The sequence below is a fragment of the Psilocybe cubensis genome, chromosome 8, assembly GCF_017499595.1.
Source record: "Psilocybe cubensis strain MGC-MH-2018 chromosome 8, whole genome shotgun sequence".
Lineage (NCBI taxonomy): Eukaryota > Fungi > Basidiomycota > Agaricomycetes > Agaricales > Agrocybaceae > Psilocybe > Psilocybe cubensis.
Genome location: NC_063006.1, coordinates 1,865,235 through 1,881,757, shown reverse-complemented (window position 1 = coordinate 1,881,757; position 16,523 = coordinate 1,865,235). Strand labels below are relative to the sequence as shown.

The 16,523-nt window shown below is 45.7% G+C and overlaps 6 protein-coding genes across 6 annotated transcripts; 3 read left to right on the top strand and 3 right to left on the bottom strand.

Annotated features, from left to right (window-relative positions):
* Window positions 1–140: 140 nt before the first annotated feature.
* On the bottom strand, window positions 141–474 carry JR316_0009098 (uncharacterized protein; the record flags this gene model as incomplete). Its single annotated transcript, XM_047894807.1, has 2 exons — window positions 141–164; window positions 214–474. The coding sequence occupies 2 exons, from the start codon at window positions 472–474 to the stop codon at window positions 141–143; spliced, it is 285 nt and encodes a 94-aa protein (XP_047746266.1).
* A 282-nt stretch (window positions 475–756) lies between these two features.
* Window positions 757–3,057, top strand: JR316_0009097 (uncharacterized protein; the record flags this gene model as incomplete). The annotated part of the gene is made up of 6 exons (XM_047894806.1): window positions 757–1,077; window positions 1,119–1,420; window positions 1,479–1,604; window positions 1,663–1,949; window positions 2,003–2,081; window positions 2,202–3,057. The coding sequence occupies 6 exons, from the start codon at window positions 757–759 to the stop codon at window positions 3,055–3,057; spliced, it is 1,971 nt and encodes a 656-aa protein (XP_047746265.1).
* A 132-nt stretch (window positions 3,058–3,189) lies between these two features.
* On the bottom strand, window positions 3,190–6,136 carry JR316_0009096 (uncharacterized protein; the record flags this gene model as incomplete). Its single annotated transcript, XM_047894805.1, has 6 exons — window positions 3,190–4,220; window positions 4,269–4,400; window positions 4,456–4,771; window positions 4,825–5,507; window positions 5,564–5,954; window positions 6,011–6,136. 6 exons carry the CDS (start codon window positions 6,134–6,136, stop codon window positions 3,190–3,192), a joined length of 2,679 nt encoding a protein of 892 aa, XP_047746264.1.
* A 3,752-nt stretch (window positions 6,137–9,888) lies between these two features.
* On the top strand, window positions 9,889–11,164 carry JR316_0009095 (4-coumarate--CoA ligase 2; the record flags this gene model as incomplete). The annotated part of the gene is made up of 8 exons (XM_047894804.1): window positions 9,889–9,924; window positions 9,990–10,059; window positions 10,108–10,167; window positions 10,222–10,423; window positions 10,489–10,515; window positions 10,571–10,640; window positions 10,766–10,951; window positions 11,018–11,164. The coding sequence occupies 8 exons, from the start codon at window positions 9,889–9,891 to the stop codon at window positions 11,162–11,164; spliced, it is 798 nt and encodes a 265-aa protein (XP_047746263.1).
* Window positions 11,165–11,478: 314 nt separating this feature from the next.
* JR316_0009094 (L-sorbose 1-dehydrogenase) lies at window positions 11,479–13,539 on the bottom strand (the record flags this gene model as incomplete). Its single annotated transcript, XM_047894803.1, has 6 exons — window positions 11,479–12,282; window positions 12,342–12,420; window positions 12,476–12,841; window positions 12,905–12,956; window positions 13,016–13,405; window positions 13,461–13,539. The coding sequence occupies 6 exons, from the start codon at window positions 13,537–13,539 to the stop codon at window positions 11,479–11,481; spliced, it is 1,770 nt and encodes a 589-aa protein (XP_047746262.1).
* Window positions 13,540–14,641: 1,102 nt separating this feature from the next.
* Window positions 14,642–16,313, top strand: JR316_0009093 (Prostacyclin synthase; the record flags this gene model as incomplete). The annotated part of the gene is made up of 3 exons (XM_047894802.1): window positions 14,642–14,907; window positions 14,975–16,070; window positions 16,122–16,313. The coding sequence occupies 3 exons, from the start codon at window positions 14,642–14,644 to the stop codon at window positions 16,311–16,313; spliced, it is 1,554 nt and encodes a 517-aa protein (XP_047746261.1).
* Between the last annotated feature and the right edge of the window lie 210 nt (window positions 16,314–16,523).

Below are 16,523 nucleotides of genomic sequence, written 5' to 3'. Positions count from 1 at the left end.
CAGGTTGCAATATTATTGCTTCCCTGGCACTGCGTACAAATGGAATTTTCCATTGGTACATTGAGGGCCTCTCTGCTTAGCAGAGCTCCCAGTAGGCCATCTACTCTCTCAACAAACTGGAGAATATAGTCTCTTTGCGTCTAATGTGCACGTAAGCAGTTATACTGAATGAAATGTGTTTTAAACTCATGCCTTTCGGGGTTTTGAAAGAACCATATCATCTTCATCCCCACTGTTGCAGTCCATAGGTGCTGGCCCTGGATCATATTCATCAACATCAGTGGAGGCTGCAGGTCCTTGAGCCTCTTTAATGTGGTATCGCTCCGCACTGGTTAACGGGACTTTGATTAATTCTTCCACTCTTCTTCCTGTGCGCGTAGTTCGACTGTGCATTTTATATGTGACGACATCTGCTGCTTCAGCATCATCCTCGTACAGAGTATTCTTCTTCGATTTTCGTGAGCTTTTTGGCATGATGGTAGAAGGGAAGAAAGAAAGAAAGACCCAGGCGTCCGGCCTTGTTCCAAACATCTGATTATCTGATGGAAAGCCCAGAGAATTTAGGTAAATTCAAATTCGAAAGCTAGGTGGAATATATATACATGCGCAACGGATACTTGGTCAGCCTGTTCCCCTCACAATTGCCCTCGCATTTTTACTTATTCAAGTTTTGAATTACCCAAGTGAGTGCACTGCTTGTTATACCATCCTTATATTTGTTTTTTCTGACAACAATGATATATATAATAATAGAACATGGATACTACAGTCTCTCTGGCAGAGGAATACAAGAGTCTCTTGCTAGAAGATGTTTTCCGTGTACACGATAAGAGGAAGAAGGTATATAACCATCAAGAACGCCAAAGAATTGAAGCATTCAGGGAACAATACATGAATGCTGGAAGCAATCGTGGGCGAAAGGAGGTTGTATGCAGCATTCTGCCAATCCTGTTTAATTATTGGGTTGAAACTGGGAGCAGAATTGTTTCCCAAACAGAGGATTTTGCTCAGCAAGAAGCAAAGGTTCGTGCGTCTAGTGTTCGGAAATTGTGGTGCCGACAAGCTATTGGCGCCGATGTCTTAGCGCCGACATGATATTGACGTTGATCCGCATCTAGAAATTACTAAAATGGATAAGGAATAATTGGCGCTCACCAAAGCCGACAGAAGCGGAACTTACGGGCCATCCGAAGAAAAGAACAACTATTCTATGGCGTACTAGGAAAGAGGATGTGTACAAAGAGATTGCTACTATCCTGGGCATTGATTCTGTTACTGCCGGTACTCCTGGAATATTTGAAAACAGAATGAAAGCCATGGGAAACATTCTGGCGCGCATGTCGGACACCGAACTCAAGCAACTTGACCTTGAGGGGAAGGCATTAAACTCCGTTGAGTACACTGACGAGCAAAAACGAGTGTAAGTTTTTTCAAGTAACCCAAAATATACTATTCAATAACCATTGTATCATGAATAGCAATGCCGACAAACATGCTTTTCGGAAATTGGATGAAGCTTCAAAACGAGATTGGGCGGAGATGGGTCTCATGAATATCACCTTCGTTACCCGGCTTACAGAATCGGGACAGCTAGCTGTCAGGGTGTGAGTTCTGTTTAATTGAAATCTCTAGTATTTTAACTAAATTTCACATTCATTCTAGTCACGATGTAATTTCTAGTACACTCGGAGTATCGTCAACTTCATTTGAAGATCAAAAACCCGCTGAAGTGACACAAATAAAACGTTTGATTGGTGTCTATGTGCGCGGGTTGTTAAATGCAAGGAATCGAGCAATGGATGGAGGAGGAAACGGAGATGAATCAGGAATTTTGATGCTTGACCAAGATGCACAGGGATTTCCCAAGTTACCACGGGACTTGGAAGCCGACAAGTTGAATAAACGACAACTCGAAACACTCATGGGCTTATACTTTAGCCAACATTATAGTGAGTGACCTTTTAATTTAAATTTTACAGCCAAACCATGATACTACTATTAGGTCTGGCAACAAACGGTCGAAGTAAACATCCTCCTTATGATCACATTGAGAAAAAGCAAGCGGCATTCATATCCCCAGAGTACTTACCTTGAGGGCTCAAATTAGCTCCGCCAAGAAACATGACTATTGAGGATATTCATCTTCTGTTGATTCATTTGAGACAACGACAGGAGACATTTCCACTAAGTCAGGTTTTTAGGTTCAGAAAGGTCAAGAAACACCGAAAAGGCGATGAAATGGTATACAGCAAATATCCCGATGAAGAATTCCGACTTGACGAGCCGAAACGACCAATCCCACCCCCTAAAAAAAGTCGACGAAGAGGCAAGCCAACGAAGTCAAAACCTACCCAGGCAGCAACCCAACCTCCATTGCGCATTGAGGAAATGCAAGGCGGATCTCAACTCATTTCATTCAATAGTATTGATAATTCACAGATTGACCCTCAGCTCCTTGGACAGGATGGCCGTGCGGATTTCAACCATCCACAATCCGCTCTTAGCTCAGATCCGACCACTGGCCTGACTCATCTTCAAGATACCTTTGCAGACAAAGACATGTTGCAACCTCAGATTCCTGACACACAACAGTTCAGTCTGGAAACTGGTCCAGTTTCCAACCTCGATATGAACAACCCTTCCTTTTCTCACCTGCCAACATTCATCTATCCTCCGCCAGAACGTATGGAAGTAAATCCTGTGGAGAATATTATACCACAGCGCAATATTCCCGCTCCGATATCTACTACTGTTAACGTACCCGCCCAACAGCCAATACCCCGACCTAAACCACGTCCCCGACGCAAGCCAGTTACCGTTGAAGAAATTGCTCAGGCAGAAGAAAACCGACGCTTATTGGAAGAGGCACGGAATATTGAGAGAGATATTCTCACAAATGGAACTGCCGCTGCGGAAACATCTGCAAGTCAGGTCCGAGTCAATTCACCCACTGAATCAGTACAAACTACAGGAAAACGAAAAAAAAGGTCAGAAGTGGAAGAATCACTCATCTTGTCTGGAAAACGGGTTCGCCGTGTAAGAGAAAGGACTAGCTAGCAGTTTTACCTTTAGATTTACTATTAATACACTTCTTTTTTTTGTTCTATGCATGTGAACTCTTGAGCAAATGAATTTATTGAAGGCAAAAAAATCAACTAAAGGCTACACTAAAAATTCCCCACCCCCTGATCACAAGTCTTTGTCGGCATCCAACTTTGGCGCTGCTGGAGAAGGGGAAGTATCCGACCTGTAGTCGGGCAAAACGCCAGTTTTTGAGGCAACCTTGTCGGCATTGGAGGTGTTGGACAACTCGGATTCAAGACTCATATTAGAGCCTGATTCCACACTGTCATTGAAGTTGTTGTCGGCGCTGTGGTTCAAGAAGTTATTGTCACCAGTATTGGAGGCTGCGGCGGGAACAACCCCAGTGCCGCTAGATGTGTCGGTGTCTATTGTATTATCTGAGGTGGTGCCGCTCACTGGAAATGCCGCTGGAGCATTAGTTTTACCTTCTGGGGTAATTTCTGTGTCGGCGTCGGCGTCGTCGTTGGCGTCTGAGTTGGCGTCGGCATTGATTTTACCCTCGGGGGTAATTTCAGTGTCAGTGTCGGCGTCGGCGTCGGCATCTTCATCGGTTTCAACTCCAATTGGGTTGGTGGTGGCGTCATTGGTGTCCGCCTCTGTCTCAACATCTGTGGGGTGGGCATCTAGTGCATCCGCGGATTCACTAGAATGTGATGACCCCAAATTGCCCGACTCAAACTCTGATTGTGAGTCCAAGTTGGGATAATCCACCAATCTCCCCTCCACATCGTCCAACCTTTCCACAACCCCATCCATGCGCCCTTGAAGTTTTGCAAGGCCCTTTCGCACACTCTTCAACATCACGATTGTTTGGTTCAACAATCCCGACGTTCCATCGGCAAGTTGCTTGTGGTGTGCGACAGATCGCTCAACGGAGTTGATTTGTTCGTCTTGGTTCCATACCTTGACTTGGTGATGGCCAACGGACTTTTCGATTTCTTCAACTTCATTTTTGATGTCCTCGACCTGTGCGTAGAGATCAGCACAATGTTCCTCATAGGATTTCTGCTTATTTTCTACAGCGGTCAACCGTTTTACTAGGTCGGCAATGAATGGGTGGCCAGCAAGATCTTGCGGAATCTGGGCGGCGGCTTGAAATGTCGGGACAGGTGTCGGATTCCGGTTTTTCAATATTACTATAATCAAAGTATTAGTTTGTAAATCAAATCAAAGTTCAAACATACCTGATGTATTATGACTTGCAACGGATTTATTTATTTCCAAGTCAGAGTCATCGTCGGACTCAATTTCGGATATCTTGCGACCTTGAGTGTGAGTTTTGGGGGGCATAGTTTTCTTGACGGTTTGTGGGCCTTCTATGGAGGTGTAAGAGTAAGAAAACACAAAAGTATACGGCTACTGAAGACATACCTCGTGGAATATTGTCGTCGGGATGGACTTTGCGGATTTTTTCCTTTGGTGGGACTTCAATAAACTCAATATCGTCGTCGGTCTGATTGTTGACAGCCTCCGACGCTTTCCCTTTCGATTGAACAGTGTCCGACATTTTTTTCTTCTTCTTTGGCGGTGAGCGGGACGGTTCTTCATCACCGCTGGACTCGATGTACTTGGCTGACTTGACCTTGGTAGCCTGAGCTTTCGACAACAAAGCATGTTTGGAGGGGTTTTTGCTGGGCTTTGCCTTCCCCTTGCCCGCCGCAACGTCTCCTTCACCCATTTCGGAGTCCTTATCCACCCCAAAAAATTAGTAAACATTGTTGTAGGAAGCTGTGTACTTACACGCAATGAACACTTCTTTTTGTCTCTCCAACACTCAAAACATGCCTTCAAACCACCCTTCTTCCAAACACAATTCCGCTCCTTACACTCAAAATCCATTTGTATGCACCGCTTGCACTTCGGGTCAGCAGTTTCCGAATTCTTCCTCTTCCTCTTGGAGCCATTAGCGGGGGTTTCATGATGCGAGGTTTCGGATTCCTTCCACTCCGACGCGGAGTCGTGCCAATTCTCCCGATCCTCCGAATTGGCACGCTTTGAAAGTTGCTTCTTTTTCTGAAAATCGTGCATAGGCGAATCAGGTTGGTCCATAGCCTGTAGTGCTAAGACATGGTACTTCTCGGCGAGCGTCAAGTCGGGATCGGCGTTGGCAGCGGCAGTAGCGGACTTGATCTTTTTTGACTTTGACTTTTTATCGCTGACCGTCTTCTCTAGGTGCTCCACCATTTCCTCAAGGTTTGTGAGCTTCAAACCATCGGATTTTGGGAGGGGCTTGACATGTTTTGTCGCCGGTCCAGATGTATTCAAGGCTGGATCACGACTAGCGGAAGGGTTGGCCTTCTTGACAGGCGCGGGGCGTTCGACAGGCACGGGGCGCTCAACAGGCGCGGGGCGTTCAACAGGCTCGGGAAGTTTGACGGGCATGGGTTTTTTTTGATGAGTGATGTTGTCCTTAGATGCAGAAGCTAGTAATTCAAGAAATTGTGAATACAGAATGTAGAAATATTCAAATAAAACTTACATTTTAAAGAAACAGCGGATCCAACTGCTCCCTTAAAGCTGGACTCAAAGCCTCCCTTCAAAGCAGAGGCGTCGGGATTTGCCTTTGTCGGAAAAGGGGCGGCGGAAACCTTAGTGGCGGCGGGAACTTTAGCAGGGGCGGGAACTTTGGCGGTGGCGGGAACGTTAGCGGCGGCGGGAACTTTAGCATTGGCAGCCGTTTTGTCCTTTGATATATCCGCCATCTCCAGCTGTTGAAGCTTCAGCCTATGGGTTTGAAGAAACGCGTCGAGATTGAACGTGTTCTGCTTTCGAGTTGTATTGTATTCTATGACGACATTCCATAAAAATGTACCAAACTCTTCAAAGACCTCGCGAAAAACGCCGAGTTTTTGAGCTTCGAAGAGTTGTTTCTACAAGTTGTAGTTGAATTTTAAGATTTGATCGAATAAAAAACAGTGACACGTACCACTTTCCTCTTCACCGATTGGATGTACTCTTTTATTCCCCCATTTTTCACGGCATTCTTGATTCCTGCATCGAGTTCGGCCAATGCAAGGCGAAGAGCAGCAGCATCTGAGAACGAGGAGGCCATGTTTACAGAGTATTAAAACAGAGTGTGAGTGGTTATGCAGGAGGTTATGCAGGAGGTTGTGGTGGACAGAGGCAAGGATAATTTCAAAAGCATCTATGAATTCGCCAAGTTGATCTAATCAGGAACGCGCCACGCCAAACGATCACGTGAACTAATTTGAAATCTACGCGACTCAAGATTACCCTCGACTCCTATTAAAAATGCCGACAGAATATAAATTTGCTTGCTTGTCCCACCTTTTTCCATACCCCACCCTATTCACTCATGCCAGAAGAAAGTTCTTTTGAGTACCACCTCCCCGATGGCTACACACTCATCCTTGGTCCCGACAACCGGGATTACTTCGTTCCTGATTTTGTTGCACCGTCCTTGGTGCAATCATTTGCCGTTCAGCGAGCCAAATCAAATATCGGTGTTACGAGTGCTTCGGGAATTGTAAGTACATTGCTTCTACACGACATTTAATCAGCAGCATGCTGATTAAAATGTTTAGGATCCGTTAGCGAAGAATGACCAAATCTACAATACCTTGGGAGGTAATCTTCATATACCACCAGAACCGGTGAGTGTCATCTATATCTCTTTTGTTAACTGAAGACTTTGGTTGACCTCATTTAAAATAGCCGTTGACCGATCAAGAACGATTGAGTCTTCACGCGGAAGTTCTCAGCCTTCAAAAACGTCTCGGAATCTCCTACAAAGACGCCGCGCATAGACTGTACCTTGCCGAAGTGGAAAAGATACAGTTAGCAAATATCCATCGCAGGAATTTGGGCGCATTGGACAAACATATAGGAAAGTCTTTGCAATATATTGCACAACGCCATAGTGTCAATGAAGGGGAAAAAAAATAGATTAGATAATTCAATAATAACTTGTTCTGTGTGAAGTCTGATTTTGTGAATATGGATTATTTGACAAAGTCCAAGATCAACGAATAAGTTTACAATATCCGACTCTGAGATGTGTTCTTAGACTTTGATGTATACTCATTATCAAAATTTCCCTTAAGTCTGACTTGGGTACATCAGAGAGTCAACAGTTTGTGAAGTATAGTAAATCCACGCATGGTTCCAGTCGGCGGCCTCGATTTCTCCATTCCGCGCATGGTTCCAGTCGGCTTTGATTTCTCCATCCTCCGACTTAGTTCTACGCTGATCTACTATGCATCAATCACGAAAGAATTGCGATGGTACCGAGTTGAACTTTTGATACACTGTCTTTATTTAGATTTTGGAGTTGTACGGTAGTCCGACATATGCCACCCGACATCAGACTGGCCTTAGAACAGCACGAATTGAAGATATGGTGAAAGTGGCCCTGTGGGCTTGATAATCCATACTGGTTCAGTGAATCCGTACCATATGATACAGTGTAGATTACCTGTTTGATACGTGTATTATTCACTGTCTCAATGTATTCATTGAATCCATATCATATGATCCAATATATATGTTCATTGTATCGTATGGTACAGTACAATGTTACAACACTATGTGCACAAATCGCTACAAAATCGACCGAGACCTCGAGCGCAAAGTCTACAGCAACGGAGCAAGCAAACGTCGTCAAAGAACAGCTGTGGGGCGCGATTTTAGACGATTCGGAACGTGTCTTTGCCATGCGCGAATCGGACGTACCTCGGACACTTGAAGAAGCTTTGGAAAGCTGTGAGGCAGCTGCGTGGAAGGCAGCTATGGACGAAGAAATCGAGACGCTTTTACAGATGGGTACTTGGGAGATGATGAAGATTCCGGATGGAAGGAAACTGGTTGGATGCCGTTGGGTCTACGCGAAGAAAAGGGACGAAAACGGGAACGTCATCAAGTACAAGGCCCGACTAGTCGTTCAGGGATGCTCTCAGAGACCTGGTACAGACTACAGCGAGGACGGAACATTTGCACCAGTCATGCGATTCGACACGCTACGCTCGCTACTCGCATATTCGGCCGTACACAATCTCAAGATGCGTCAATTCGATATAAAGGGTGCATATTTGCACGGTTACATCTCGGAGGAGATTTATATGGTCCAACCACCCGGTTATGACGATGGCACTGGTCAGGCATGCCGTCTCATTCGTTCGCTTTACGGTCTCAAGCAGGCAGGAAACGTATGGAACCATGAACTCGATAACGCTCTCACTTCATTCGGTTTTACGAAACTCAAGAGCGATTACTGCTGCTACATCCGTCGAGCTGAAAACGGCGATTTTACAATTTTAGTTACCTGGGTGGACGACATAATCAGTTTCTCAACGAACGGCTCGCTCAACGACCAGCTGGAGCGTGAATTAGGCTCGAAATTCGACGTTAAATCGATGGGTCAGCCCTCAATGATGCTAGGATTCAAGCTCGAGCAAAAGGACCATTACATTTCGCTCTCGCAAGCACACTACATCGACAAACTCCTCGAGAAGTTTGGTTTACAAGACGCGAACCCCGTTTCGACGCCTATGGACCCGAACGTGCGATTGGATAAGGATGAAGGTGTTCGGGAGGATGGAGACGGTCAGGGGGAGGTTAATTCGCGTTTAGGATTCAGTTATGCAACGGTCATTGGCTCGCTCATGTATCTGGCACTCGGAACTCGTCCAGACATCGCGTTTGCGGTATACAAACTCGCGCAATTCACCAGCAAGCCAAAATCGACTCATTGGACCGCTGTCAAACGTATATTTCGCTATCTGAAGGGCACGCGCAATCACAAACTCACTTACGGCGGCGATTCGCAAGTTTTGGACGTAAATCTCAATGTTTATTGCGACGCCGATTGGGCTGAAAACTACGATCGGAAATCGACTAGCGGATACGTGGTTACTATAGCAGGCGGCGCTGTGGCATGGAGCTCGAAGAAACAGAATACGGTCGCACTTTCAACCGCTGAAGCCGAATACGTTTCCACAACACATGCGGCGAAGCAAGTCTTATGGCACCGCTCACTCTTCACGGAGCTCGGTTTCCACATTCCATCGACGTCAACCATCTTTACCGACAATACGGCAGCCATTTCGATTGCGCATCATCCAGAATTCCATGCCCGTACGAAGCACATTGACATTGCATTTCATTTCCTACGCGACTTGGTGGAGAAGAAGACGCTCGACACGGTTTACATCAACACTTCAAACAATTTGGCAGACATTTTCACAAAGGCTTTACCTCGCGTTGCACACGATGGTTTCACGTTGCAGTTGGGAGTTTTGGCCGACTAAGGGGGAGTGTTGGAATCATAGTCGGCGAGCGACTTCGTCGCTAAGTCGTTATCTTTCTCTGGTAGTTTATCTTATCATATTTTCTAGATTATTCTACTAAAGGTTCCGTAGTTACTGTAGGTACAACCGTGTAGCTACGTCGTGAATCTACATCTTTTACCACCACTGCGCACTTTACTTACAACACATTGTTGGACCCAAATCTCCGAGGTTTGTTCCAGGGGATCGGTGTCTTGCTGTTTTACCTTTCTTTCGTAGGTGGCAGTTTATGCCCATAAACCATTCTCTATGATCTTGCTAAAATGTCTTGACCTACAGATATATATGGGATTTTCTGTGTTGTACGATCTCTAACACCAGTTGCCTTTCGGACTGTCTGCTGACTTTCATTCTAGCTCCATCTCAACTTCTTTGCTGCGGTTAGTGCCTTTCTCCCAACGAAAAGCGTAGTAATAACTATTAGGTGTACACAGATATCTGTCATCGTTGCACCAAGGTTCAACTTGACACCATTGATAGATATAAGATCACCACCCTGATGCTTGTTCCTCCTCAATTGCTCCTTCTTGTAAAAGTACGTTCCGTTGTAAAAGTTACCTTTAAATCGGAAATGATTGCTCAATCACAAGGATAATAAAGGAACCCAATGTAGCCAAATACGACCAATCTCATGTCCGAACCGTTCTCAGTGGTGCTGCGCCGTTAACAGGTATGCCAGGACTCAGTCATACCAGGACCAAGACTCATAGAATGACAGTTGAGGTGTATCGCTTGCTCACCAAGTTGCTTCCCCAGGCACATATCTGCCAGGCATACGGTTTGTTGCTTTCCTGAGAATCATGGTATCCCTGATGTAAACATGACCTATTAGGTTCGACAGAAACATCGGGCATTATTTCGATTTCTCCCTTGTACCCCAAACACATGCGACCTAACTCGAGTGGGGCACTAGTACCCGGAGTTCGCGCACGGATAGTCAAACCCGATGGTACCCTGGCAGGATACGATGAAGAAGGTGAATTACACGTCAAGACACCAGCTCTTGCCACGGGCTATCTCAATGATGAGGCAGCGTATGTCGTCTTGATGGGGTATCTCATCCACATCGTTCCATTTATGATACTCTTTGAACTTTTAGGACGCGTGCGACGTTCCTAGGCGACTCGTCAGTATCTCTTTGAACCGTACAGGTGGCTGAAACTGATGGTCAATCGTCATAGATGGATGAGAACTGGAGACTTAGTTAAGATGGACAGGAGTAACGAAATTGTTGTCGTTGATCGTATCAAGGTGAGCGACATGTCAATGCAAAGAGACCTCAAGAAACACACTCATTCCGCTCTTTCGACAGGAAATGATCAAAGTAATCACCTCACTAGAGCCTACTTAGTAGTTCTGCTTAACAAAAGTTATAGGTCCGTGGATTCCAAGTGGCTCCAGTTGAACTAGAAGGCTGTATCTTGGATCACCCTATGGTTACGGATGTCTGTGTCGTAGGCGTCCCGCACCTCTACAATGGTGAAGTGCCTTTCGCATTTGTCACCATCTCTCATGAAGGACAACAAATGAATAAAGCGGAGCTGAAAGCCTCCATTCAAAGGGTTTGTGATTCCCTCATAGTTATTTCGTTGGCCGATTAACATTTGTTTCTTCTGCCCTCCATATAGCACATCGAGAAGAACAAAGCACCGTTCAAGCGCCTGCATTACGTCGAAATTATCGATTCTATTCCGAAGACCCCCAGCGGCAAATTACTGAGGCGGGTGCTACGACAGGAGGCTAGAAAGCTAGTCGTGCCATCTGCAAAACTGTAGGCTAAATATTGGAAAAAATCTTTTTTCGAAGTGTTTTCTACCATGATATGTTACTGTTGTATGGATATGGCAATCATTATTAGAAGTCAAAACCACGGCATGGACGCGCTTGGAAAGTTGAAGCATATGGTTCGGGTGGTAATCAAATTATGTGATACATGCTTCAGACAATTCAAGCCTTGACTCTGTGCCAAATTGTAACGGATCATGGAGACCACTGTTTGAATGCATAGCAATAATAGTAGATACAACGGTATAATTGTAAGAAGCGCTCGAGTATAAATGGAGGTGGCCCCTGGGCAACCATGACACTTCTACATACTTTTAGTTTGAATGAGCAAAGCGCATTTCTCTGCCACAACTACTGCAACGGCCATGGTGTGAGTCGAGATAATATCCGGAAAAATGGAGGTATCAGCAATGCGAAGTCCATCAACACCATGGACCCTCAGTTCATCATCAACCACCCCTGGACTCGTGGGGTCTTCTTCAGGTGCCATTCTGCATGTTGAGGTATAATGCAAGCAACTACGTATGTTCTCGCGGATGTATTTGTCTAGGCTCTCCTCGCTTTCTGAATCCGGGAGCTGAGAGGCAACGGGTTTCAGTGGGCACCCTTCAACTGTCATTTGATTGGCAAGCTTCAAAGAAAGGCGCAACCCTTTGCGTAGTGTAACCAAATCTTTAGCATGAGATAAGAACCCTAGTTCAACGAGGGGTCGATCCATGGGATTGGCGGATGCAAGGCGCACAGACCCGCGCGACATCGGCTGGACGAGCGTTGTGTTCAAGGTGAAGATGCCAATCTTGTCCAGGACAGGATCGACTGCCTTGGCTGTGGCTCTGTGGTGACTCGGCATGATTTCAATGTCAGGAATATTGCTGGGCTGTCGGGCGTCTAGGTGAGACTTGTCGGATTTAATGAGCTCGGATTTTTCGTTCAAGAGTGATGTCTTGATGAAAATGGACGATTGCAAGAAAGGTACAGAGAGTAGGCCTTTTCCTGATGTGATATAGCGAATTAAATCCAGCAACACACGCGTTGGCTTGTTGTAAAGGACGTGCAGTGAATCGTCGACTGGGACCTCCCATGAAGTAGGAACGCCACAATGGTCACCCTATAGATATAAGTATTAGTTATCTGGTAATGAACCATAAGATACCTCGGTAAACCTACAAGGTAACTTCCAACACCTGGCATATCTTTTACCACAGAAATGTTGAACTTCGTAAGATGATCCTTGGGGCCGATCCCGCTAGACACATTGTGTTACTACACCCAGCCACCTCAGTTTAGGTAGTACAACATACCTTAACATCAGAATTTGTGGATTGGCAATGGCTCCAGCGCAAAGAATAACTTCTTTTGTTGCGACCGCTTGGAAAATTTGGCCAGAATGGTTCTTGACGTGATGGAAAGAAACTCCCGTTACTCGCGGCTTCTTACCCGGCGCAGTGGTAATATCAAGCTTCGAGACGAGTGTATTCGAGCAGATGTATAGTCGAGACTTGCGGGAGGCAGCTACATGCTGTGGCAGGAACGCATGCATTGTACTTTGGCGCTGACCAGAAGCATTTGTCGTGATATCCATAGTAGCGATGCCATAAGCAGGTTCGTCGGGGGAGTTAATATCTGAAATATGCGGCAGCCCTAGGCGTTCAGCAGCTTGATACACGCTGTAGGGCCATGCGGTCGTATGAACGTGTGTTTTTCGTATACGGTTCATGTAAGGTGCTTACAATGTGTGGCATTTGAAAGGGAAATCATAGATGGTCTGATTGATCCAAGGGCCTAAAGCTCTGATGTTAATAATCATTGTTTTTCGAACAGTAGTATTGTGGTCTACTCACCGCTTTTTCCTCGAAAGCGAGATTCGGATTTGGTCAAAGTATGCTCAGACTTCGCAAATATGGGTTCAAGCTCATCGTAACCCCAATCCGAGTGACCCATTGATTTCCACTTATTGTAATCGGCAACGCCCCGCGTGTAGACACAGGAGTTGACTCGCGAGCCACCTCCAAGGCCTTCACCAATGATTGTATCCAATTTGCGGGCATTGGCGTTTGCTACTGGCTCGCTGTCGAATATCGCGCAGAAGGCATCCTTGGCATACAAGTTAGCTGACACAAGTGGGACCTTGGAGAGCCATGTATCCCCAATGCGGCCACGTTCGATGACTAGGACTGATGTGTTAGGATTTTCGGTGAGACGGGCTGCAAGACAGCATCCTGCCGTTCCGCCTGCGCAAAGGTTGTCAGTGGCTATTTCTGTAGGAAAGATGGTTTGGGGCTCTACCTCCTACAATGATGTAGTCGTAGGTGTGATTCGCGACTTCTTGAGGTTTTGACTCTGGGTAAGAGCTATACGGCCACATTGTTCAAAGCAAAGGCAGGTTGTGTCGCTCAATTACTCCTTTAAAGTGATGGGAGCTTTAATATATGGTAGTCGAGACAACATAGACAGGCAGCCATGATGCCGCCGAAGAACCATTCTGTTCAACATCAGATTGTCATCAGAAACCAGTTGTGTACAGGCCATCATAAAACTAGGTCTATCACGGAAAGAGCGTACCTCGGAACTCTCGAATGGCTATTTCTGTTCATAAGAAGTGGTATGGACCTTGAACGGTCGCTGGGTTCATACAGTGTGTGAAATGGAAGGAATAGAAGCGTGAAGGTTGCGTGAAGGACGGGTAACGCAGAGAAATGTCCGGTCACGGATTGGTCACAGAGAAAGCCTATGTGATTGTTACTCATTGTCACTTTACTGATTTGGGGCATCTCGGTCGGAGTGATAAGGACACGACCACAATGACATATGGCAAAGGTTTGGTTCCGGATAGACTATCATACAACTAATTCATGCTCAACGAGTGCGCTTGCTACTTTTTATGAAGTTGTTACTGAGCCTTGATCTCATATTCTTAGATTGATTACTGCGCTGTCTGCGAAAAATACAGGCTTAATATGGTGTTTTTATGCTGAGATGAGTTTATCGTTCTTTGATTGTTCTATCTTCACAAGTCACCTGCGCTTCACTGCATATGATCTATATCACGCCCACTATAGGCTCTTTCCCATGTTTTCCCACTGTAGATGGCGTTGAAACAATCTCTCAAATAACACCGGCATGGTGAGATCACGGCTCAGTTTAAACTCTGTGGACAATCATGGTCATTCTTGGAAGCCATCGAATCCCAACTTACCGATGCACGCCTAGGTTCGCTATTCTCGTATTCAGATACCCAAAATAGAAAAATGACAATGTGCAGCACAGATTCATTCCATCCCAAGGGCGATGTCGAAGGCTTTAGTCAGGTCCTTACCATTTACAGGCGTTGGTATCGCATCGATTTCCTGATCTTGAATCAAGCTGAGTTGAGTTGGATGCTCAAATTTGATCGAGCGCTCAGTGGATGAGCGTTTACATATAAGTTGAACATCACGAAGACTCCGTTTTGTTTCTTCTCCAGAACCATGAATTCACTCACCCCCGCCAACTCGTCCGCATTCTATTTCACTTTCGACCACGAGCAGTCCAAATGGATTTTTGCCAAGGACAACTGGATGGAATCTACTTTCGCTACAACAATTGTGTTATTCGGCATTGGTTATGTCTTCTATCGACGAATTTGGTCCAAGAGTGCTACGACGACTATCCCCGTCATCAACAGCTCCCTTCCATGGATTGGAAGCGCACTCGATTTTGTCCGTGCGCCCACCAATTTTCTACGCGAGTGCAGGTACGTCATTTGACTTGTTCCTGACGGTCGCTAATTAATTGTCTTCGACATTTAAACATTCATTAAGGCAACAATACGGTTCTGCCTATAGAATTCATGCTACTGGCCGTACAATCCTGGTCATCACATCTCCGAAGGCCATCTTGACCATGCTCTCTCATAAGGCCACAGATTTCGAGATAGTGGACTACCTGAATCTTCATGTCATTTCGGGAATTGACACAGCGCGTATGCCAAAAATTTGGCCAGCTATCCTCGACTTTTTCAAGGCTTCACATGCTCTATTCAATCCTGCTCATTCCCAACCTCTTGTATACGCTTACAACAACATCGTTGCCCAGAATTTTCTTAGGATCACTGCCGACGAAAATCATTCTGCTCAGAGTCTAGATGATTTCGTTTTTCGCATCAACCACTTTGCTGTATACGGCATGTTCATGGGAACGCAGTTTAACACCAAGCCAAAAACATACAACAGCTGGAGGGCGTACGATAGCGGAGTCCATAATATCATCCGTCGACTTCCTTTCTTGTCTCGTGGTGCCATCCGAGGACGGGAGGATGTGTTAGAAACAGTGTCCGAATACGTGCGACAGAACTGGGTGGATTCCGACGACGGAGGATACATCCATGGAGCCTCAGAAATAATGTCAGTTGTGGCTCAGAAACTCAAAGATTCTCCCGCGACGGAGGAAGAAATCGCCCGAGTCATCAATTACCTACTTTGGGGCACCGCTGGAAACATCGCTCGTCTCATCAACTGGGTCATGCGCTACATCATAGTGTATTCCGATGTGTATGCCTCCATACAGGAGGAGATCCGTCAAGTAATGGCAAAGAAATACCTCCAAGCCGACCAATTGACGCAGTTAGATCCACGTACACTTGGCGCTGATTTCCCCCTCCTTAGCTCAACAGTCAACGAAGTAATTCGTCTCTTGACCCAGACTGTTCTACTCCGTCGAGCTTCTGTGGATACTGTACTTTTGGAGGATGATGGGCGTGTCATCCCCATCTCTAAAGGGGATTATATCTTAGCCGATACCCAGGGATACCACCACAGTGAAGACTATTTCGATGACGCTTATCGATTCAAGCCCGATCGTTATACCCAAGAGCAGGCTCCTAGCCGCTCACTTGCGTTCAGCGCAGGCCCCCACATTGTAAGTGACATTTGTAGTCAAACCTAGCGCACGTATTAATTGCCCTTAAAGTGCTCCGGAGAATTTTTGGCCAAGACAACAACCCGGATGTTTGTGGTACTCTGCCTAGCTATGTACGACGTCGAAGTCAAGTTTGAAAAGGGCGTTACCTCTGCTTTGGAAATTCTCCCAAACAGTTTCCTTCAACTACCCCTTCCTAAATACGAGGCAGACATAACTCTTAGACGTCGTGTAGCTTCCTAAATTTTTTGAACTAGTATTCAATGAACAAATATTTTGTACGCGTCTTTGAAAGGCACTTGAGTGCTTTGGTGCCACCTCGCGCCAGGAAATCGATTTAATCATCAAAATTTAACAATAATTCGTTACAGATTTCGATTCGTGAAAGAAAATATATGATAAACTGAATACCAGCGGCACTTCATAGTCTTTGAAATGAATTGACCTTTATGT